The sequence below is a fragment of the Melanaphis sacchari genome, unplaced genomic scaffold, assembly GCF_002803265.2.
Source record: "Melanaphis sacchari strain LSU unplaced genomic scaffold, SCAv2.0 Contig54_pilon_pilon, whole genome shotgun sequence".
In the NCBI taxonomy this organism is placed as follows: Eukaryota; Metazoa; Arthropoda; class Insecta; order Hemiptera; family Aphididae; genus Melanaphis; species Melanaphis sacchari.
The window spans coordinates 1776042-1802456 of record NW_020271380.1 but is presented as its reverse complement, the minus strand read 5'-3'; the positions used below and the strand labels follow the sequence as shown (position 1 = coordinate 1802456).

At 25.6% G+C, this 26415-nt stretch overlaps 1 protein-coding gene across 1 annotated transcript; it reads right to left on the bottom strand.

Moving 5' to 3' along the window:
- Positions 1-984: 984 nt before the first annotated feature.
- Positions 985-26415, bottom strand: LOC112599789. Its single transcript, XM_025346852.1, has 12 exons — positions 26385-26415; positions 25624-25664; positions 23262-23310; positions 23101-23199; positions 22109-22317; positions 21538-21675; positions 6130-6237; positions 3951-4104; positions 3723-3887; positions 2264-2365; positions 1471-1575; positions 985-1225 (listed from the first exon to the last, which is right to left on the bottom strand). The coding sequence occupies exons 1-12, from the start codon at positions 26413-26415 to the stop codon at positions 1050-1052; spliced, it is 1377 nt and encodes a 458-aa protein (XP_025202637.1). The 3' UTR covers positions 985-1049.

Sequence of the window (26415 nt, the reverse complement as noted above, 5' to 3'; positions counted from 1 at the left end):
GTTATACAATTTTTGATATTTAGGTAATGTTAATGTTTGCGTTCGTTTTCTTATTTGGACGCCTTTCTTTTGCAGTATTACATACCTATTATAAAATAATGTAAACGGCTAACATAATATTTAATATTATATGAATTGTTTTTATTATTTATATATATATATACTCGTATATGTATATTTGCTAGTATTACTACAATATGTGTTAAATATAACCATATATAATATTCAATCGTCTATATTAATATAAATATAAATAAGGATCAAGGGAATACGGTTAGATCGCTGCACATCATGTTCACCGCGATAAATACACAGTTAATTGGTATAATAAGAACAATATTATTAAGGAATTATTTTATGCTAATAATGGATAATAATTTTAACTTTTAAGCCGCTGTTAAATAACTTTTTTTTAAACAAAAAAAAACTGTACCGAGAAAAAACATTATTTTTCGAAACGCGTTAGATTCAAATTGTAAATGGGTATACCTATACCGCGGCGAAGTATAGTAATATATTCTAGTAATTAGTTAAATATGATAAACACTATAAATGATATAATATAATGTTATGTATACCGTAATATAATTAAGTTATCATTTATCACAAATCACAAAATGTTTGTAGCACTGCATACACTCAACACAATATCGTCGCGCGTTACACGTAAAAAATAGAGATATCATTTAATACATATTTTATAGAGTCGTATGTAAGTAGAATATAATTTAAAATTTAATTTTACCTACAATATATTGAGTCGGGATACGACAACGAAATGAATGACCAACAATATTATAGAAATATAGATATAAGAGGAGATATTGGTTAAGAGTGGTGGTTGGGAACGTCACATTTGGACACACACACACACGCACACACACATACATATGTATAATATTATATTAAATAATAGAATATAAATGTAATGAATATGAGACTATTTTTTTTTTTTTTTTGGATGGAGAGAGATTTCTTATTTTTTTTTATTTTTTTAATTATAATAGTCTACGACTTCGAGATTAATGTAATAATATGTAAATATTTTTTTAATTTTTCACCGCTACGCTACCCCCTTCGTTGTCTTCGATACCGGATGTCTTTACGCTCCGTTTCACCACGGCCGTATCCAAGTCAGTACTCGGCTGAACTTTTGCTGGAGTCGCGTCTCTTCTCATCTTTGTAGAAAAACTGTTGTTTTTCATCTGATGGATAGCGTTCGACTCTATAGACACACGGGAAAACAGTAAAATGTATTGTATCCGTTTGTAATAAGTAATAAATATTTAATAATATTTTAGGAATTATTGGAATATGTTTTATTATTTGTTGCTGACAATTTTTTTATTGTTATTATAAGTATACGCATATAATACAACGTTTAAAATACTATAATATAATTATTATTATTAAAACAATATTAATTTTAGAAAATTTAAAGTCCAAATATGATCTAAAAAGATCTTTTACCTGTATTTGGGTAAGCATCTAAGTATTTGCTAAAGCCTTCTTTGGCGGCAGCCATCAGTTCCGGGTGTTCGGTCAATGTATCCGAAAGGGACGTTATTAGTAAATCTAAAACGCAAATAAAATATTAATATTATTTATATATAAAAATTAAGATAGGCTGGTCATTCCCAAATAGGTTAATAAAGTAGGTATTTATAAAATTTATATTTATTTTAGGGTATCTAATTTATATTTATCTTTATAAACTGAATGTACAGTGTAAACTCTGTAAATGTTGATCGAAAACATTTAATATCTTTACTATTCAATTTTAATTTTATATTTTTGGTTAGTTGTATTGGAAAATACACATTTCCATATTCACTTGATTTTTTTACTGATGATTAGCTATTTATATTCATTAAATTACTTTTTGTTTTCTTAAACGAAATCCTACTGTAATAACTAATTCAATGAACAAAATTTAAATTGCATAGCCATGCATAAATATATTAAATGTCTTCAATTAGTGTTTACACTGCATTGTATAATATATGCATTGATTTAACAATAGCGACTCTGTGCTTTTATATTTTTACGTCCATTCATGTTATGGGCTTAGATGGCTTAGCCTTCTGAAAGACTTTTTTTGTCAGGAAATGTATTTGAAACTATTCGATTTTAAATTATATCACGCCCTATATTCTTACGCTAATATATTTAATATAATACATAAACATACATAAGTATATACTTACGAGTACCTACTGTGTAAATTTTGATTTTGACTATTAGATCTTATAATTTGTCTTACCCAATATCTTTTTTTCGAGGGCTCTGGAAATCCTTCCACGGCTTGCTTCGGTTTCCAAGAAATCTGTGAACTTTTGCAAAGATTCTTGAGCTTCCGACCCACCTAAAATGCGAACAAGGTTATTTCGTCTTATCAATAACGATAAACAACATAATGTTAGGTAAACTTATTTATTTATTTCCAAATATGAGAAGTAAACAAGACAATGGGAACCTGAGAATTGTATCCACATACTGTCTTTGCCATAACTACGAACAGATTTCAAAGGGAAAATACATTTTGCCTAAAGTTATTCTGGAATGTAAACTATTTACAAAATTACAATCTTCATGTTATGTTACACATAAGTTACAATACGTAGTGTTTATAGAGTTTGTAAATAGTTATATAGTATTCAAAATGTATTTATAATGTTTACAATAGGGAGCTATATGGGTACAATTTTGATTTTAATAATCCATAATATACTTTAATTTGCGATTTATATATAAGTAATATAAATTAAATACCTAAGCATAAAATGAGTTAGATAAGTAAATTAGATATAATTATAATATTTGTGATTGTCTTCAGCAGTTAGGTACATTTGTTTTGAATGTGAAACTAAACTGAACTAAATTTTTCTAACTTATCATCATGATGTTATAATTTTAAAAAATTCCTGTGAATTTTTATTTAAATTTTCATCTCTATGCTAAAGCTGATACAACATTTATTTTTCTTTAAACTATTATAATTAACAATATTATCCAATTAACTATGTACATTTTAAAGGAATATTAATTTTTATTACAATGGTATCGATTATCGATAAATATGACCTTATATTGCATACCCAAAGCGCCGTTTTCCAATTTTCATACGACTATATGTTTTTAATACTTTATTTAAAACTATTTTTAAGTGAAGTTATACTTACTATTATTATAATAATTTTAATTAAATTTTTTCTAAATATTGATATATACCAAAAATATTGAATGAATAAAATATTAGCCTAAACACTTATAAATTATCATTAAAAGTGATTTGCTTAACTATTTAACTTTACTTTTTGAAGGAAATAGTCTGGGGCTATTTCAATAATTTTATTACAACAATTTTGGCGTATGCAATTCAATATTTTTGGTTCATTAATATTTTAAGAGGTACAAATCTCAATCATTGATTATAGTATTATCATACAAAGCAGCAAGAAACAAAATTTGACAAAAAACTTGAACAAAAAATGTTTGTATTATTAAATATTAATTTATACAAGAAGGCAAAAATAATTGCTTCTACACAGTCATTAATAAACTTTTGTATACATTTTAAAACCCAAACTCCCTACTATATACAAAATTTTAATTAAAATATTTCAATAATAACAACATTTTTTTATTAGACTAAGACTTTTGGATTTACAATTTATCGTCCCCCTGCATATTATATAGCTATAATTACTGAAAATACTTACCAATGAAAAGTCCTTGGTTGAACATAAGCTTAGCCAGTTGATAAATTATTTCGTCCATCATTGTCTGGGCATATGTATAGTCGGATGGAGTTGTCAGCGTTTCTAAAAGTCGATTATACTGCGAATCAGACATGCGTAATTTGGTTTCCAAGATTTTTCGAATTCCTGAATAAAATATTAATAGGTATTCATAAAAAGTGAAAACAAAGTAAATTTTACAGTCAGTACGTTTTGAGTTGTAATCTTCTTCGTCTAGGTCTATGCTTTTCTTGGTATATTTATCTCTAAGTATCTGTTGCATTTCTTTTAGTTCAGTCAACGTTCCATCAATGTCATTGAAATCGGAAGATTCATAGTTCTTTTGGAATTTTATTGGATTTTCCTACAAAGTAAAGTTAAAATGTGGTTAAAAATAAATTTAGCTCCAATGGAATTTCTACAAAACATTCCAACTATCTATAAAAAATGTACTTAAAGACTGTATTTTCAAATTCTTAAGATTTTTCATGCTATAAAAGGAAAGTTCTATGAAAATATAATTTTTTTTTTTTCAAATGAGAACGTCATCTCAAAGTAAACATTATGTACTAGATAATTTATTTGAAAAGTTGACGTATAAAAATCAAAAGTCGAATGAGTAGTTTTTGAGTTATTTAACTTTGTGTAAGTATAAAGGATTATAGATCAACGGTAATGGACTTGAAAAATATATAAGCGTTATGGTGACTTGAATATTTTTATAATTAACATTAATCTATCTACATTTTTAATAATTTTAAAAAATGATCTAAGTTTAGTATATACTAAATAATTAGATTCAATTTTACATCAGTTTTATATTTTTTTAAAGACTATAAGGGCTGTTATATTTAACAAATCCATTTTGATAAGTGAAAAATTACATATTATTATTATTATTTTTTTAATTTGTTCATCGTTATTAAAAAAATATATATATATTATATCCACTAAATAATTTACAGTAAAAAAGGTAGGTTTTCAGTTGAAAAATATAAATTTTTAATGTCGTAGAGCACTTATTAAGTAGAAAATCTTAAGAATATAACAATATGATCATTATAATTATATTAAAAAAATCCTGAAAATCAGAACTCGAATAAAATTATTAAATGAATAAACGAGGGTGACTATTCTTAGTGAATTATATGTAATATAATTCTACTTTATGTCTACATCTATGACGCCTACGTTAATTCGAAAATTAATTAAAACATAGTTGATCAACCGTGCGTTGCATAATACATATAGGTATATTTCCTGTAAGCATGTACACATTTCTCTTGCTGCTTATTTATCTCCAACTGGCAAACTTTTCGATAGTTAGAAAATAATAATATTATTAATGAGCGTTGTTACTTTTGAAATATTGTTGAACGCTGTTATAATACAGTCAGTTGCGTATTGCAACACCGTCTAAATAATCGTAATGTATGCTGGACACGTGAAATCTAATAATTCATATATTGGTAGCGTTAAAACAGATATTTTGATTTTTTTTTCTATACCGGTTGTAAAACTTGTATCGTATTTACGTTGTGTGTATGTGCTGAGTAAAAACGATTGAGGTGGTTTTCAAACTAATCTGCTCTATTCGGGTAATTTCGGTGTACAAAATAAATGATGTATCGTTTAATATACAGGGATACACATTTAAAATGTATATTATATATTCTGCTCGTTTTGAGCACATGCATACAGATTACGAAGTAACCCAACCGATTTCAGCCTGTTATACATTTGTTTTATAAATCTGCACTTTTGTATTTTACATATTTTCGGTATTATTTTTTAGTACATTACATTGTATAATATACTGTACGATAATATTATACTGTAGTTAAATTATAATTATATAGTCTTTATAGACTTAATTATTATTTTAAGATTATGATGAATGCTCTGACAAAATATTTGATATTATTTTTTAGCATATCATATTTTATTATATACTATACGATAATGTTATATTATATTTAAATTATAATTATATAGTCTTTATAGACTTAATTATTGTTTCAAGATTGTAACGAATATTCCTAAAAAAAATCATGGTTTAATATCAAAAATAAATGAGGTTGTTGACTATAAAAACTTAAAGTTTTGAAGTGAATTTCACCATAGTTAAAAATGATTAAAGAAACTCCTGTTTATAATGTACACCAGGGATAAAAAGTTCACATCACTCGAAAAATTAAAATATTTTATTTTTTAAGATAAATAAAGGCCACAATGTAAATACGTTTTTATTATCGTTGACGTCTTCCAGAAAATTAAATTGTAGGTCCTTTAAAAATGTAAATTGAATACTAAATATAAAAGATACGATTAATAATAGTATAAAATAAATCCTTTAATAATCCTGCTGTAGTAAAACGCATATACTCACGATGTCTTTGTTTGATATTTCTACGGCCTGGTCGGAGTAATGGGCGTCTAGTCGGTATAACTCTCTGTCGATCTTGTCCAAGTAAGCCAACGCCGATTCTCGATCCAACTGAAACGTACGTCACAGTTAAATACGGTAGTAAAATATATTGTCGTCATTAAGTAATTAATATGTCATGTATTGATGAAATGTTATCGGCTCAAGCACTGCGGTGATGCACATCGTTATTGATCACGTTTGCTTTCGCAATTTTGTTTTGTGAGTGAATTAAGGTCTGGTTTAATAGTGATTTTGTTTTATTGTAATTACCTATTTGTTGTTGAAATAAGGTTATCAAATTAAAGTTTATTCGATTTAAGAAAAAAAAAAAATAATTTTATAGAAAAACTCCATAGATGAATATTAATATTTAATTAGAAAGATAGTTTTTTATGAAAACAAGTACTGAGACTTAAAAAATGTAAAATATTTTTTAAATGTGCCATCTTCAAATTATGCATTATTTTTTTGGGAATGATAGCCAATGGTTCCGAGCCTATTACATTTACGTTGATATTATTCAATTTATTCATAAAGTTTTTTCATTTTTTTGTTTTGTTTGAAGTCATTTGTCTATAATGTAAAAATATACACTGTATATTAATAAAAAAATATTTCATTTTTATAAAGCTGCATTTTATACACATATTCATTATTATAGCAAAAGGGAAATTTATCGGTTTTATGTTTTTGTTTCATATATTTTTTTCGCATAAACATTTTTTTTTTGGATAGAGGAATTTATTATAATATTAAGCGGTGAAAAGTATTATCCGATATGCCTTAAAAAAATGAATGAGACTTTGAGTATTTTATATGCTCTAAAGATTTTCTCTAAACATATAGACAGGTAAGTAAAAAATATCTGAAGACAATAAATAAAAAAATGTTGTGGGTTTTTCTGACTTAAAATATATTATCATCTCTTGTTTCACATTATTCAAATAATGTGCAAATTTAATCAATTTTCAAACAAAAGGGACGCCGTTACAATTTAGAATATGTTCGCCTACCGTGAAATTTAGTATATGTTTGAAGAGCTTTGGGCTCACAGTGTGCATAAAAATATATTGTTATGCAAAGATATATTTTATTTTATTCTAAAGTACTTTTTAGATAATATAAAATTAAGTTTAAACTGTAATATTTATAGTTACTGTCTGCGAACTTCAAATTTGACTACTATTTAGTTCTCTAAAAATCTTATATTGAATCATAATATTATATGCGTAGTGCGTTACAATAATTATTATTATACAGTTTGTACTGGGTTCTAGTTGTATTTCATTACCAGTTAAATTACAATCCCAATATTTTTATCGAAATTTGGCTTATCTAGATAGTAATATACGGATGGGTGCAATCTATCTAAGATTATAAGTTCCGAAAAATATGGTCTTTTAAATATTTTCTGCAAATCTACCCCTTAAATTAATATTTCCATTAATTATTGAAAATTGGTCAAGATTTTTAAAGGTTTAAGTAATAATTTCTGAATCAATAGTTATGGTTCCTGAAATTTGTTTTACTTTTTTATATTATTCTGATTTGTATTATTCTAGTTTATGAAAATACCATTCTTAAATCATAAAGTCTGTGAAAATTTTCCATACAAAAAACGATTCTGAATATTGTTTTTCCTCTTTAATAATTTCCTGATTTATACAGTTCCCGAAAAATTTCAAACGTGTATACATTTTAAAATGTACAATAATATGATATATTATGTACTTATATCCCTAAAATATATTATTGTTTATTATAGTTACGTATATTATTTTATAGTTTACAAAAATTGAAACTTATCCGTGCAGTGTGTTTTATTATTGTGTATTGTATTATAAAAAACGATGCAGTACACTATTATGAGAGTATATTATACTTATAAGATTTATCTTAGTTATAATTAATTTAATAATCGCATATAAATTAAAAGTCAGATCATCCAAAACCATTTCGGTAAAATTAATCTATGAGCGGAGTTTAACGTTTCACATGAAAAATTAAACTTTGAGATATTATACGCGAGTACTTTGAAATATATACTTGCAGTTAAAAAATCGCATTTACATATTTTTGAATAACTATATTTAACTGGTGGTGTTTTGTTTTGATTTGCAATTATAAAAATTTCAATGAATAAATTGTAAGACGTTTTTGAAGTCTTAAAATTACAACTATACAGCTTTTAGAACAATAACTATTTTATACGTGGGGGAAGACAACCAAAGACAGAAAAAGAAAATGGGGTTTTACAAATAAATAAATGTAGGTACTTATGTTTACTAATTTTTTATAAAGTATTTTATGATTTTTATAGATTATGGCTGTATCAATTTTGAGAAATTTCTATTCACATTGTTTTGTAGCGCTATTTAGATATCTAAATTAATAAAGATAATGTTCAATAGTTTTACAGAAATTCTTGAAAACATTATATAGTAATTAGTATATAAATCGCTCTCTATACATAGTCTGTATAGTGTATAATATGTATTACAGATCAAAGGATAAATAATGAAATGTATGCCACACTTAAAATGTGCCGATTTTTAATTTGTAAATCATAATAATAATTAAAAAATGCAAATTCTTCTTTTCTTTAGCCACGAATGGACGTTTAGTTTTATATATCCTAATAAAACTAGAAATAATGATTATGGATATCTGCAAAAGTATATTTGTTATTTGCAATTTTAAATAATATTACTAACTCAGCAAACGTTGTAATGATATAAAGAATTTTTTCTTGGCTGCATTTAACTAAAATAAAAACAAATAGGAGTACCAATCAAGCTTAATAATATGTGAATATGGCTTCAATAGCTTTTGTGGTTTCTGATATTATACTCAGTATTATAACAAATGTATTACAGTTATTATTTTTAAGTATCTATAGAAAAAGTCAGTATATCCATGTATTATTTATTTAATAAATGTTTTAAACTTAAACACGGATACTATTACATAGTGATCAGATTTGCTTTTAGGAAGTAGATTTAAAATTAAAGATTTCATTGATAAATTAGATAAAAGTTGTATTTTGGATTTAAACAATTTTAATTTTAATAAGCGATAAATGTATTTAAATACTTTTTTATTTTTCAAGCTTTAATATTTATTAAAATGTCAACTTATAATAACACTATCCAACCATTGTAATCCTCTAATTTTAAATTTATCTGTTCTAACATTTCAGGTGACTCCAGATGTTTAAAATGTAAAGGGTGCTGAGACCTATTAAATTATTAAACACCATTATTTTCCATCATCATACAGTTCCATCACTAAATGGATTCTTTGTGCAAGTCCAATTACCTCTACACCGTTTGTACTTATAGTAAAACATGTTTATTTATCATATAATAAATATTTAAAAAATAAATTAATACAGTTTTATTATATTTAAAAAAAAATATATTAATCCTTCTTTTATACATTTATTTTATAGTTAGCATTTTAATTTATGTTAGAACCTTTGATACATTAATTATGTATTGATTTTATAGTGGTATTATTGTTTAATTTTCGTTTTCCTTCTTTAGAAATTAGAAGTGATCTGCGTACATTTATAAGTTACTACTATTATGATACAATATAATGTATATTATAGTTGATTTTAGTAATTACGTTTTGGTCAATGTTAATTTATCATTAACATAATATTGTAGCATTTATAATATAATAATAATGTTGAACTACGAAAACATATTTTCTACGTTTAGTCTTTCAGTGTGTTTGAATTTTGATAACATTTTCAAAAATATTAGTTGGGTATAGTCTTTAGAACTCTTCAGGATTGTTATTGTTTTACTTCAAATGATAATATTATATTTATGAACATTATTTATTATTATCATATTTTCGTGTTTTTTACCTGTCTTCTACTTGATTAAAACTTAATAATAGTAATAATAAAGATATGGATGTTATACACAACGGTGCTCGTAATAGATTAGAAATTGTTATTTACCATATTTAGACTTGAATAGAACTAATTTTTTTTCTTGTTGATCAACTGGAAATATAACTTAAGAACTTGTACACATTAACTTTTTACAATTCTTCTTAGGTAACTAAAATTTAATATAGGTACCATAAAAAGTTTAAAAAAAACTTAGATTGTTTGAAGAAGTTATTATCTGGTTTGCAGTAAAGTACGTATAATACTTCTGTATAATATCTATATAAATTCAGTGAACAATAGTTACAATATATTGCCATTCGATTAAAAATATCTATCGTAATAGTATTAAGTATTATCAATAGTCTACTGTCGTTAACATTATGAGCTAGTAGTAGGAAATAAAATACAAATAATTTTTATAATTTTTATAAAAATATTCGTGATTTAACGCGTTTCATACTTAGTATAGTTTTGCTTAGACGTGGCGGCCACGTTGGACAGTTTTTTCATTTTTATTTTAAGTTTTTTTTATAGATTTGAAAATTATTATTCATTAAAATGTCCTCATATTAATAAAACTGCAAGGCTGAGTGGGTGAGGGGAAGCGTATATAACACCCACTACTTAGTTTTTCCGGCTGTTAATGAGTGTTTGTATGTAGAGGGGGTGGTTGTATATAGTGTTGAATGACGTAGTTATCGTAGTCTGTTATTATAACGAAATACTAGTTATTAAAGCGATTTTTGTTTTTAGAGTGATTGTGTTTAAAGGAGGGTCGAGTTTTGGTTAAAAACGCTTGCTCGTGACAATTAGCTTAAAATCTACCACACCACCGGATGAATCGCGACAGCTGCTGCCCACATAAAATAATAATTTATCCACGCTCTCCATAATATACATATTTAAATCAATATTTTGAAACGTTAGACCGGGATTTCACCAATTCTGCCATGTACAAACACATGCTATACTATCTTGAGCGAATAATAAAATTATTTAAATAATTTTCACATAACACCTCTGAATTTTTGTGCATATAATAAATAATAACATTATAAGCCCAAAGTTTTCACGCATGCAATTACACACAAATCGATCAAAAATTGAACGCTTTGAATTTATTTTGAACACGTCAAAACATTGCAATTTGCAAGACTACTGTTATTATTTTTTATTTATGTAATAAATCCGTTAAAGAAAAACGGATACCTATATATTATTTTTATCGACGCAACACGTATAAATTCCTCAGAGAAACGACTACAGTAAAATGTATGTGCTGTAGCATGTGCATATGTATGTACTCGTATGTGGCTTATAGAATATAAACGTATTGAAATTGCGTCGGTTCAATTAATTATTAAGAAACTCGTTATCCGAACGAAGATAACGATTAAAATAATTTATGTTTTAAATTGTATAAAGATAATTGTCAATACTAAACTGTGTGTTATACGCATGGAAACTCATTTTCAAGGTACGTATAAGGTTTTGTTAAATCCCCGCTCACGTATATGTGGTATATTAATATTAAATAATATCAATCGAAAAAATGACTGTTCAGTGAAACAATACGATTAATTGCGCTCTATATACTCTCGATGCATATTATATAATTTATCTACCTAATCGATTAAAATTAATTCGTATTATATCATACTTTATTACAAAGGAAATATAATACAGCATGGTCGCAATTATGTACCGTACACGACACACACACATATACACACAAATAAAATGCGTCCCCTACTCACAATTTGATACGCTCAGAGATCTATTGAAATCAATCACTATACACAATACATGAATTGAATAACTGCAAGTATACGTATATTATGCACAGTATAGTATTACACACGTGTTTGGAAACGCTGTCATCAATAAACGTACAATGTAACGCATAGTTGGTGGACGATTAATATAATCCGTGGACCGTGACATATATTAAGTATAGGTATATTCCGTGTACACCAATTATACACCTACCTATGTACTCGTATAATTATATCTAATGGTGCAATATGATCATGTTTATGCGGTGTTAGTGAGGAATAACATTTTTGTATACACTACCTATTGCCCCCTCAAAAATGTTTCGTATGTATCATAAGTTCCTAGAAATACAACATTTGAGATGACTATGATATAAAAGCACGTATAATAAAATATATACGTACATCGAAACGAATAATTACATGATATTTAAATATTCTACAGTTAATATACAATATATACGACGTTGGTGGTGACCGTCGTTCGGTGATTACATATTCGACCGCTCATTTTAAAGACTGGGCGCTTGGGATTTTCAGAAGGTGCTTTAATAATATTTAAATGACATATATATATATATATATATATATATATACTATAATAATGATTCCAAAAATAATATAGTTTGCACACACTTATAAAAAATATGTTTATTATTACTTTGGTTATGTTTTTGTTATTTGTTATGGGTGTATTGTCTAACATTTAACTTATGTTAAAATTAATCCGTTATTATTAAGTTCAAGTGTTAATCTACGGTTTTTGGCCAATAAACACACATTTCGGGGGACACTGTGACAGGAATAAATAATTTACATTATCCAACCATATAACACTACTCACCCACAAATGATAAACTATTAAATTAAAAATTTAATTAAGAATTTCAATTTTTATTTAAAATATGCATAATTAAATTGTGGGTTTTTTTTTTTTTTGTTGATATTTTTTCAATTTTAATAACAATTTTTATATCAAGATAATTTCGTAAATTTATACACAGTGATAATTATTGAAGTGTATTAATTAATATATTTTTGATAATGAAAAAACTATTTGAATATTGGAAATTGTTAAGAACATTATAATTTTTATTAGATTAGAGTATTCACACATGGTAATATAATTTTGAATAAATTATGATTTTAAACCATAGGCATGCGCACGGGTAGGGCTGATTGGGCTTTAGCCCCACCTGAGTTTTTTATAAGTGGGTGGATAATTGGTATCTAAAAAAGTAATAATTAATAAGGCTTTATAGCCGTAGAAAATTGATAACAAAATAAATCAAAATCATTGATATTTATACGATTACAGATATACTGGTTGCTCATAGGCATAATTTTTTGTTGTGTATCCTAGGTGGGAGGGTGGGTGGTCAGATGGAATTTAGCCATACCTGACTCAGAAGTCTGTGCATACTTATATTTTAAACTAAAGAAATACATTTATGTAGTGAACATTATTTAGTTACCTAATAATTAATCTTATAAATTAAAACAGATAAGAGTAGGTAATAATATTATTTGGCTCTTCAAATACTCAATATGGTTTGGTTTTAATCTAATCACTCGAATGATATTGATGAATGTTACAGAATTTTACTGCGAACAACCTATACATATAAATTAGTGTAATATACTACATTTTTATTATTTACTTTACACAACATATTTTTTTCTTTAGTAATATTATCACTACCAACAAATTTTCGAGAATTCAAATTTAATTTCAATTTACTTTAGTACAGAATACTGTCGAAGAAAATTCAATGGTGCCTTATCCCAAATATTTATTATTTTTAAGTTTCTAAGTAAAACCCTACTATAATTTTTTTAAATATAATATTTTTTTAATAATATTTTTATAAAATTAGTTTTTAATTAATAGCAGTAAAAATTATAGCAATTAAATTAATAATAAAATATAGTAATTATTTTATAAAAGACGGGTTATTTATATATTATCAAAAATATTACATGATGTAAGTATACCTACTAATATAATCAAATACATTATAATTCATGAATAGATTAAAACTCTCATAAAACAACAAATATTTCAACATAATGCAACACTGTATTCCTTTTGAAACCACAAAAGTACATACCTCCAAGCAATCCACCTCCACATCGTACGCCACATAGTGTGTAACTCTGACTTAATTGTATTCATTTATTATTCTGAAGTGAAAACTTTTCAGAACGCTGTGGAGTTTTTTTTTGCCCGCATCCCATTCCACTCGATGCGTAAATAAAGAACTTTACCGACCACTTCGGGAAATACCCTGCAGTCCGATATCATATTATAATTTAAAATTGCGAATAAAATTACAGTCGTTCTTTTACAATGACAATGACACTTTGCGTTAATAAAGCACGATAATAATGTTTTTTATAGCAACAAAAATAGTGTATCAACTGTACCTCCATAGTACACTTTAATATTAGATTAAATTGCGAAGATGGAATAAATGAAAACGACAAGCAATGGCTCGTTGTGCGATTAGAGAAATTTGTACCTACGCAATGTCTTTATTGGATCGACTATAGTAACTGTCGCATACATAAAACACGTTGCATTATACGATTGTATTATACTTTTATATAGACTGCTAAAGTTACGACGTCTAATGTTTATACGCGTGTAAATTTGCAATAGTATTTGTAATATTGTACGCAGACGGGCCTGTATGTTCATGCAACATCTAACTATACTTTGTATATATATATATATATATATATATATAATGAACATTGTAGTAGTTCCGACATTTAAACTGTCTTTTCGGATGAACCTTCGTCAGTTGGGAAGACGTGGCTGACATTCATTTTTTTTTTTTTTTTGTTTTGTTATACACGAGTACATCGAATGGTGTACAATTATTTATTTGTATACGATTGGGGAATGACGTAATACTACAATTAGGAAACATCACTCATGGAAATCGAAAAAAAAACAACGACAGGCATCGTCACGATGACATTGTTATTTGTATGTGTATGGGGGAAAATGGAAATAATAAATAAATAATTGAAAAAATAACCCCACTGTCAAACGCGGAGGCGGTATATTGTACAAAAAGTATTAGACTTGACGTTGATATAAAAAACAAATTTGCCTCACCGATAATCATTCGCAGTTCATCATATTCTTACGATTCCAAATGTCTACAGCAAAATTTCATTAGGGATTGTTAAAACTGAAGCAAATAATTTTTTATGCTGATTTTAAACCTGTTTTACATTTTCTTTTAGCATGTACAGTTTTTAAAATAATATTGATTAAAATTAGATCTATGAATATTGTATATTATATTGTGTATTGTGTAGGGCTTGCAAACGTTATGATAACGTTATGAAAAATATTTGACAAAAAACGATTGAAATTTGTAAACGTTATTATAACGGAAAACGATAAACATAAATAATTAAATAACACAAAACAAAACATAAAAATTAACAAAATATATGATATATCATCAAAAAAAAAAAACATAACGCAAAATGTTATAATATAACTATATATTAAATAGTATATCATTTAAAAAAAAAATTAATTTCAATTATTTAATTAATAAATTATAAAATATAATAAAAATTTTAATTCTGAATAACGATAAATGCAAAATTTGTATGTTTTAATTGTAAATAACGTATAACAAATTTTTTTTTCAAATGCAAGCCCTGTTATTGTATGAGGATTTAGATAAGTATTATTGTATCACTACATTCGAATGTATTTTAAAATTTAATATAATCTATACTATTAATTTTATTGATGTTGGCTAATGAAATAACATTGGTATATAATGTACACCCGTGTATTAATATAGTATATTAGTGTGATACTGCAAGTATGTGTCATATGTTCTGATAGTGGCCAAATAGAGTGTATCTATAAAACATGTATTTCGTTTTATTTTATATTAAATATTACGCCTTGTCAGTGTAAAAATCATCCCGAAGTTTTTTGTTACGTGTGTGTATTGTTTACTATTAAAATACGACAACGTAAAATTACAAATGATCTTTGGAAAATATAATAGTTATACTTTGGTTGTCCACTTGTTGACTATAGTAAAGCATGGGCATCACATACTAGATGTAATTCTTGTTCTAACGGATTACATGATTGATTAAACAGAAGACAGTTATCTATATCATTTGCAATACCAATAATACAAAGAATTAGAAAACTTGTGAAAAACAATAAATTTATGCGTTATCTTGATAATCCTGAGCAAAAAACATGAAAAGCTTTTATATGGACTAGCAAAAAATTTTTGGAGGATCAAAAAGTTCTTAATTATAAGCACTAAATTCACTATATATTAAAATAAAATAATAAATTTGGATATCAAATATCACTGAAAATTTATTTTATACATTAATTATAACTAGAATTTTCCTAAAAAATCTAGATGCAATAAGTAAATAAGTAATGAACAAGGTGAATGTTTTCACTAAGATATCTAATTAATGAAAACTCGTTACTAGGGATTTTGAAATGAAAGTATGTTGGCGGACTACTATACTGTATGTTATTCATGACGTACCCGATAAAAAGTACTAAAAAAAATCATTTTCACAGCATTTTTAAATCTGCAAATTATTTACTTTCAAATTAAATTGCTTTACTATAAACATTTCGTGAAAATTAATATCTAGAATAATATACTTATGTAATTTTAACCATTTAAAAAATTAGATAAAAAAAACAATCTTATATAAACATTCAATTTAGTAATTTGATTTAAAAATATTTGCATTATCCATAAAAAAGAGTTGAATATTTTGATGTTTTAACAAATCCTAATTTTGCAGACCAGTGATTTTTATACTATAGGACGAATTCAAAATTTACAGCTGTAATATTTTACGTTGATGTCGTGTTTTCGGTGAGCTGTAAATCCGACAAGTAGAGATACAATTCGATAGCAAAAACCGAAAAGGAAAAAAAATATATAAACGTTATTTACCCATTAAAGTCTTTATATACTGTTAAAATTGTAGGTTGTGTTCGATGCATGATTTTCATTGGTTGGGTATGTTATCGTATAGGTAAATATTTTAAATATTTGCTGGAGTAAAATCTTATATATCACGATAAAATACATTTAAAACTAAAATATTGTTGAATTTTGCAAATATTTTATAAAAGTACACATGAATATAATGCATTTAATTTTTTTAGTTAAAAAAAAAAATAAAAAAAATAACCGTTCAGAATAATTATTGTGTATATATTTATTATGCTTTGTGGACGAACGGATAGCTATTGATGGACAATGTTTATATTTATGCGTGATATTAATGCATTTTCAGTGATACTTACTAGTATATCTCAAATAAAACTTTTAATGTCGCTATACAGTTAATCAAGTTATATCTTTGAGAGACTTAGATTAATGTCAAACGAAATGCCTTAGAAATTTGATGTGTATGTATGCTTAGACGTTTAGGTATCTATTCATATTGTTAAATAATGATTTAATTTAACAAAAAAAAAAAAAAAATCTATGGCATTAAAAATTGTGTCAATTGGTCAGGGAAATTAAAATTAAAATTATTATTATTGTTATAATATTTAAATGGCTCGCTAAATTTTAAACTTATTTTTCATTAAAATTAAAAATAAACTAAAGTTTGATTGTGTGTGTGTTATTGTGTACCAAGAGCATACAAAGTATCGGAACAAACTGTTTTCGAATTCGGTTATGAGGAGAAAAAAGGGTAGGTATATGATTTTGCGAAAGTATACAAATTTGTTTCACTCGTAAAAGCGATATTATTAAAGTTTTTATATCCATTGTGCGCTGGCAATGTTTCATTGTTTCATTCATAAAAAATGAATGGTATACAGTAGTGTATTATTATGCTCGAGGTGATATATATATACTGTGAATAAGTTATTTTTTTGCTTGAAGCCATATATTTATAGTGAAAATGTTAACAAAAATAAGTCAGTTTCTTTGTTTATTTATTTTTTAATGAGTATAACACAAGTTTATTATAATAATACATACAATTTGATAAAATGGTAAATAATACTTATATTGTCTATCATTGACAACGATAGAATTTAGTCTGTTAAAAACTCATTAAATGAATTAAATTACATTAATTTTATGCTTTTTAATTATTGAATTTATTTAACTATGTTTCTTCTTTATGCATAAATTAGTTTTAATTCAGCAGTATGTTAATTGAAGCACATTTAGCTATTATCGATTAGCTAAATGTGAGGGAATCAGTTCAACCACAAACTATCATTTTATTTCAAAAGTTGATATTTATATTATATATTATAATAACAGCGAAAATATTTTTCTTGTTACAAATAAAAATAATTATAAAGTAAATATCACAGTTTCATGAGAACATTATTGGTTTACCCTATTTAAATAAAAAATTGATTTAAAATATGTTCATTCTTTATAATTGTTTTAATATAAAATATGTGGAGTTTAAACTGCTCAAAAAAGTGTTAATCCATAAGACCTATCACCTATATTATTTTAAAACCAATAAGCTGGTTCTTTATTATTCCACACTTTAAAATTGACTTAACCTATGTGAATAATTATATAATAATATTTTAAAATGATTTTAAACACACTTTTTGACTAAATTTCGTCTAGACATTACAAAAATAAAAATACGTAGGTTTTCACAATCACAATCCCTTGATTTCCGAACTATCCACCAAATCTATTTCTAGTGATCCCAAAAGGCGTCTCAAATGTACCTGGTGTCGTGACCTGCTAAATTAAAATTACTATAATTTATACTCCCTCTTGTTATCAATCTTATTCTCTCTTACTAACATTTTAAAAACAAACTCCTAACATTAAGTGCCTCCAATGGGTGGCTTCTTATCTCCTGTCTCTCAAACCATGTTTTTTATTATCTTCATCGCATACGATTATTATAAAATAATAATTACAGATTGTGCATTTAATAATAATTGTAAAAAAAAAAAAATCGAGAGTATCTACACTACATACAGATACATTGGTACATGTATATGTCTTGTTTCTACTGAATATAATTGACATAAGAATGTTGATGTCAATTTGGTATTAGATACGAGGAGACGAGGATTAAACTGTAGGTAACTTTTTTAACCCATATAAAAAATAAACAAGTTTCAATGACAGCAATTATTTATCGAGTATACATTTTTCTAAATTTTTATTTAAATTTTTAATTTTTTAAACTACGGAATCGTCATTTACAATATTTTTAGTGATGGATAATAAAGAACGGTGTGTATTGAAATATGAAACGTACTCACGAGTTTCGAGTTTCTCAATGTGTCGATAAAAATAGTTAATAAAAAAATAAATAATTGAAAATAGTTATTTTTATCGTCAATACATTTATTATACAACGGGCTATATCTAATGTTACTAATAGATCACAAGCCACCGCGATTCCGATAACGTTCGTATAATCGCTAATTTCCTGGAACCGGTCCTCATCGATCGATGCACACACCCACACGCACACATGAACGCACCAATGACGTTATGGTAACATTCTTGGTGTCAGACAAATTAACAGAATGATCCCCAGCCATAAGACATATACATGTCAAAAAAATGGGTAAGTAATTAAGTAATTTTACGATGGTTAAATAATTCTATTACAAAAGACTATTTTAACGTTAATTTAATTCATCGTATAGACAATAGTAAATATAAATTTGATATTTTGATTAAAAAACCGGTTTAATAGCTTAAATATTGTTGGTCTCTGCAACTCAGATCATTTAAATTGAAAACTGTGTTTTTTAATGATATTTATTCTTTTGTAATTTGTGTTAAACATAACGATATTGTGAGTAAAAATTATATAAGTTTATTTTTAAAACAATAATAATAATAAAAAATTAATAATTATCATGGGTTTATATGAAGTAAATGTAAGTTTTCGTTTTTAATTTTTTTATTTATAACATAGATATGGCGATATTATGATCACATCGTATACTATTATGAAACAATATTTATACACGTTGCATACAGCTAAAGGTGGTGTTAAATCAAATAGAAAAAAAAATGTATATATGAAAAAAACTTGTATGAAAATGAATTATTTAAATTTAATGAAATAACTTTTTTTTTCATTTATATTGTTATTTTGTTTTTATTGAAGTTGCTATTTTTCGTTTTTAAATGTTTAAGACATTTATCCATTCATGGCGTATAGCTATGACAAATTAATGATATACGGTTATACGGTCGTATCTATCGTATATTCTATGTAATAATTTTAAATAATACGTATATTTACATGAAGATTTTCCCACGGGGTTTTCTATACTTAATCACATTTTTGTACATTATTTTCTCACGTATAAGAGAACCGAACTATACGTTGTTAGAATATTTATTTGATTATGGGATATAAATATTATTCTATGTATATTATTTAGCATGTGTATAACAGTGTTGACTATATTTTGAACATGCAGTGTGATAATTGAAAATTAGGCACGTAGGTGATATGCGCGTGCGCAAAAAATGATAACATTTTATTTGATAAAAATACTTGTGATAACTGTAATGTACTAATGTCGTACACGAAGGTAAAATATATCTCGGTCTCGTAGCGGATCGGGCGGCGGTGTCGTCGGTGGTGAGTGAGGTGAGATGGGGGAATATAATATACGTCACGTACGGATAAGCGGCGAACTAATTACTAAACAATAGGATCAGTTGGATCAGCTGAATCAGCAGGATCAGGTGACAGAATTGTTCAAATTATATTATATTGTTAAAAGAAATAAAAGTTATAATTCGAGCTGAGCGACAAAAATTTTTTTGGACTCTACCTGGATCTCTCCATTATGTATATCTACGCGAATAAGCGTATATCCACGGTTTATTTTAGCAATACATCACTGGACTTGTAAGGCACTATAACTCCATGGTTATGTTAGACGTGTTTGTGCTCAGTAAACATAAGTTGTACCTAATAAGTAATAGGTCTTTGTAATACTATGTCCTATTATATTTTGTGGTATAATATGCATATATTAAATCTGTATTGCAGGATCTACATACTATTTATCATACCATGTAGGTATCTTTTAAAACGTTAACAGTTCAAATTAATGTACTTTTCTGGGTATACTTTAAAAACACATTACTTACTGTAAAATAATTATTTCCCTGCAATTTTTTTTCTATAATTATCCTCACTAGTTTACAGAAGAATTCAAGCCAACTTTTAAGTTAGTAATATATATTTTCTGTTTTTCTTAAGTGTAGTCTTTTTCTGTATCCATATGAACCGTTAATTATTTTATCGAAGTGCTAACCCTAATATGGACAATGCAAATTGCTAATGTTCAACCATCTTTTTTACTATTCTTAATATTATTGCTATTTAATTATTTTGTAATTTTTTTTTTTTTTTTTTGAAGGAGGGGTTATATAATCAATAATAATTTATTATAATTATAAATAATAATATAATATAAGCTATCTATTGAAAAACGGACAAGCGATAATAGTGTACCTAAATAGCCTATCCATGACGCCGTGTTATCACTATTTAAATATTGAAACCATTAAAAAAAATGTATCATACTTTACAGTAACGCAATAAATAATAATACATGTGTAAATGTAATAATTTATAATAGCAACAAATAGCAATAATTTTTGTACTAACCCTCCCATCTTGGATGAGTTTCTCTATTGCTTGCGTCACTGACTTGAAGTCCTTTGTGAAGAAAATGTATTCCGCCATATCTTCGGGTGTCGCTTCCACGTTGAAGTACGACGACACCGGTGGAGGGAATTGCGAGTCCTAAAAGTGTATCAAAACTAATATTATATACAATTTTTAATTTGGGAAATGGCTCTTTATGTGATATAGGCATTTATATTATCATTAATCAAATGTAATTATTGAAAAGATTCAAAACGAGACTATACTATTATTTTTTGATTTGATTTTAAAAACATAAACGGACATGGCAACCCTTTGAAAATATAATATTATTAACATATTTTATTTAGTATTAACAAATAATAAATTACGTAATATCATAAGATATTTTATAATAGATAAACGGCAAACAGAGGGTACTTATCGCTAATATCATCAAACGTCTATAGTTGGTTGATTTTTTTCAAACAATATTTATGATGCATATTATCATAGAAATTTAAATATATTCAAGAGACCTTGAGGACAATCACTAGGTAACTTTGAAATATACAGTTCTCTCGACTCTTACGTAGTTTTTTTTGTCGTATTCTCTGTATTTGCTGTCTCGTTTCCTCGACGGTTCGCCGTTTGATGTGTACATAGTTTGTTTGTGTACGCCCTTGCTCGGTATGTCCACCGATAACTGTACCCTCGTGTCCGGCCGAACACCAGCTTCGTGGTCGTTTTTCGACAAAATTTTTTGTTCCAGTTTGGCCATCAGCTCGCCGTTTTTATTCACTAAATCGACCGACAAAAATCGTGTCAATATTATTTATGGCGTACACCGTATACAAACCATTTGTAGTTAAAATAAAAAAAAATTATAAATTTAAAATTTATCCTTCTTAACAGCATCATGTATATAACGCACAAGCAGTAACTCTCGAATCAAAAAAATAAAAATAAAATATGCTCAATCGTAGCCTAACTTGACACACTCGTGTAGTCATGAACATATAATTTTTTTATGCAAGCTTACAATTTAGGTATCAATATAAAACGTACATTTATGGAGCGTGTACATAATATTACGACTATGTCATACTGTTGTTATATTTTATGGACTATTTTTCATTTTCCTTTCCAGAATAGATGTACCTACTTAGTTTACAAAGACCACAAAAATGTTTTCTACCACGAACATATTATCCTATTATAACAATACTTAACATTTTTATCTCGTTATTTAACGTGTAGTCGTTCATGGAAACCGTATATTAATCTTATACAAAATTATGCTTAATGAATATTTTTTTTAAAGTATATCTTATGCATGTATTTTGAAAGAGTTGATATCAAAAACTATTTTATTAATTTCTCACATTTCTTATGAATTATGATATGTAAGTATGGTACTAATGCATTTTATTTTGCAAAACCATCGAACAAATATAATTTTTTATCAAAACGTCTAACTAAAATCTTATAGCCATCCATATTTTCCTTTCTCATTTCTTTATACATAAGATAAAATATAATCAATAATAATGTAATGTAGGTATATTATATGTTATTACTAACGTTGTTGTTTTATTTTAGCATCAGTTTTCTCTTTGCCATTGTCATTTGTGTATGATGATTCATGTGTTTTCACCATTGAAATTGATTCAGACAGTGCTCCTGATAAAAAGAGTAAATTGATTGAACATTTTATTGTTAAATTTTTAAATTCCTTTAATTACCTGTAGGAGCTTTCAATTTCTCCAACTCTTGAACATCCTGATCAATTGCCTGCAAAAATTACATACAAATAGTATGGTATTTAGATATATTATACATTTTTTGATTGATTATTATTTTAACTCGACGATTTGGTCATTAGCACATCGTAAATATATATTATTATAATTCAATATTAATTGTATTGTTAATATGTTGTAAAATATAATTTAGTTAAAGTTCTGTAGACTACAACAAATAAGTCTTAAATGTTGTACAGTATGTAATATGGTATAAAGAAGAATACGTTAGGTATAATATATAATATGTATAGATATTAAAAATTATTTTTATTATATTGTTTAAACTTTAACTCATATTATTAAAATTTTACAATAACATGATTATAATTTATTAAAATACAGATTTTAAACATAATATTACTTATTACTTATTAGTTTTTATTCATGTTTTATATTGTTGCTATTTATTACATAATTTATTTTCATTTAATCTATCTAATTTATAGTTAAGTAATATTTTACTCATAAAAAATAAAAATATATTTATATTATTATGTGTTAATTATTTATTAGTATTTTAATGGTATGTGATTAAATATTAATTAATTATATTCATTCAAAAATCAAGGAATATTTAGCTGTATGGAGACAAATAATGGTTTTTTGTTTGTTTTATAATTTGTAAGATATTTTATTTGGTGCTATTATTTCAGAACTATTTTAATCAAAAACCTTGTACGATATTGAGTATCTTAAACAGTTGATATACGAGTATTTTTAAATTTTTTTTAAGTTAAATAAACTAAGATTACAGAACAACTCTCACTAGTCTCAGCATTCTCAGAACAACCCGATTATATAATTTTTAAATATACAAGTGAAATAGATGCATAATATTAAAATATATTGCTATAATTTGATGTATTTGTTTGAAGTTCAAATAGACTTTTGACTTACTATATTATACAATTTACTGTATTTCACATACATTATTAATTTAAAGCTTATTACGTTTTAGTAACCATTAAAGCTCAATACAACTTAGTTGAAATAATGAATAAAAAAAATAAAAGAAATACAAAGTTACTTGCATATTTAACAAATTTATTTTCTAATATTTTCAAATTAAACAAAATTTATTTTTTTAATAACATATAACATATTGTATATATTATTAAATGTATTACAAAGCAAAAGTAATTACATTAAATTATTAAACTTTCATTGAATTGGAAGCTTAGAAAGTCTTTGTTTTTTCTAGAAAATTAATTAAATTGTTTAAAATTAATCTTTTTCGAGAAAATGTCATGGCTATGATACAATATTTGGTTTAATTCAAAAGATAAACACATTTTTACAGATCTTTATCATATAATTACTATGAAATGGAATTTCCATTTTTTTATTCTATAAAAAACCTTTTTACTATATAGCGAAAAATCTGAGTCTCATGAAATTATAGAAATCTTTATTCAAAATTTTTGGTTGTCATTTGTAAAAGCTGGCTTTGAAAGCTTGAAATATATTTTAAATGGAATTTTTTTTAGCTACCTATATAAAATAAACTTGCATGAGTTTTTACACGTTTGTAGTTTATATTCTTAAATTTTAATTTTTAAAACCATAGTACGTATACACTACGATAAATAAATATGTATCTTATTGATTTTACCTATACTACAATGAAATGAAATTTTATTGTTAAATGATTTATTTATGGCACATATATTTAAAATTTAAATATTGAAGATACCTTTTACATTTACATAATCGGATTAATGTAAAAAGATAGGATTGGTTTCAATGAATATTTGATCATTTATGAAATTTTATTTGAAAGTAGTTTTTAATTGATACGCGTGTACTTTAGAAATCCACTTTAAACCGTTGGTAAGTTATAGAATGGAGGCGGGATAGTCGTTTAATATGTATATATAATATACATTTATCATTGAGAGCATCGATTTGCCGATTTTGTAGATGTATTATTTAAAGTTTAAGTATATATTCACAGTTGCCAACCAAAATCTAAACCAACAACATACTGTAATATATTATGCTTTAAACTAAATATTGAAGATGTAACACCCATCGCTCATTACACGGCCATTGTATAGACCTTGTATTATGTGATCACTGATCATCAATCAAGGTTATATAATATTAACAATACTTTAGAATGATAAAATATATAATTAAAATGTGTATTTTATCTCTGTAACATCAGATAATAAATATGTGTTTTCTGTATGCTTAGTTCATCTTACATAAAACATATATTATATTTAAGTGTATACAAATATTTTCCAAAAATAAAATACATTTTTTACATAAATAACATTAAATTGTTTTATAAACTTACCCGAGGAGCGGTTTTTTTAAAAACAATGTCCTGTGGGATATCTGAAAATTAAAAAATACAATTACATATTAAGATGTATTTTTGTGTAAATGGAATTAAACACATTTGGTAGTTATTAAACCTTATTGAATATTTTAAAAGGAGAAAATTGTGTGAATCAAAAAAATATTATGTGCGTTATTATAACGACTTTAAAATAATATATCTTGTTTTTTAAGTAAAATATTAGAGCGGGGGGACATTTTTTAGTGTTATATTTTAAATTGATATTATTAAGATATGGAGCTTTCACTATAAACTCGTCTTTTTTGATGTTCGGCACCAAACACAGTCATCCAAAAGCGCCAAAACAAACTTGTATTTTATGATTAATATAAAAAATAATAAGTCAATAATATTTTGTATTATATATGTTAAAAACAAAATAATTTAAACAAATTTGGTTAGTCTAAAAATAATAATTATTACGACAAAGTAATAATATGCACAGCATTAGAAAATCAACATATCACTCATTTTATAATCATTTACTATCTTAATATTCGAAAATCTTGTTACAAAATTAATATAGATAAAATCCCAATTATACATATCCTAATGCATTTTACTAATTTTGTATTGATATTTTGTGATAATGAATTGCCTAATTTAATAATTAAATTTTTTGTATTCCAAAATTATAGATAATAAATTTAAAAACTTATATCATAATTGATTTAAAAGAATGTCAGCGTACTGCTTGTTTTCTCTTTTTGATTTACATATAACATAATATATTTGAGTTTGAATCAT

Bases quoted from the DNA above. Each gene is read 5' to 3' on its own strand.
- LOC112599789 (XM_025346852.1), bottom strand. From the start codon at position 26,415: ATGATTCAAACTCAAATATATTATGTTATAT. The intron at 25,665-26,384 runs GTAAATCAAAAA...TTTAATTTTCAG, and splicing joins TCAAATATATTATGTTATAT to ATATCCCACAGGACATTGTT. The intron at 22,318-23,100 runs GTTAGTAATAAC...CGGTCGATTTAG, and splicing joins TGCTAAAATAAAACAACAAC to TGAATAAAAACGGCGAGCTG.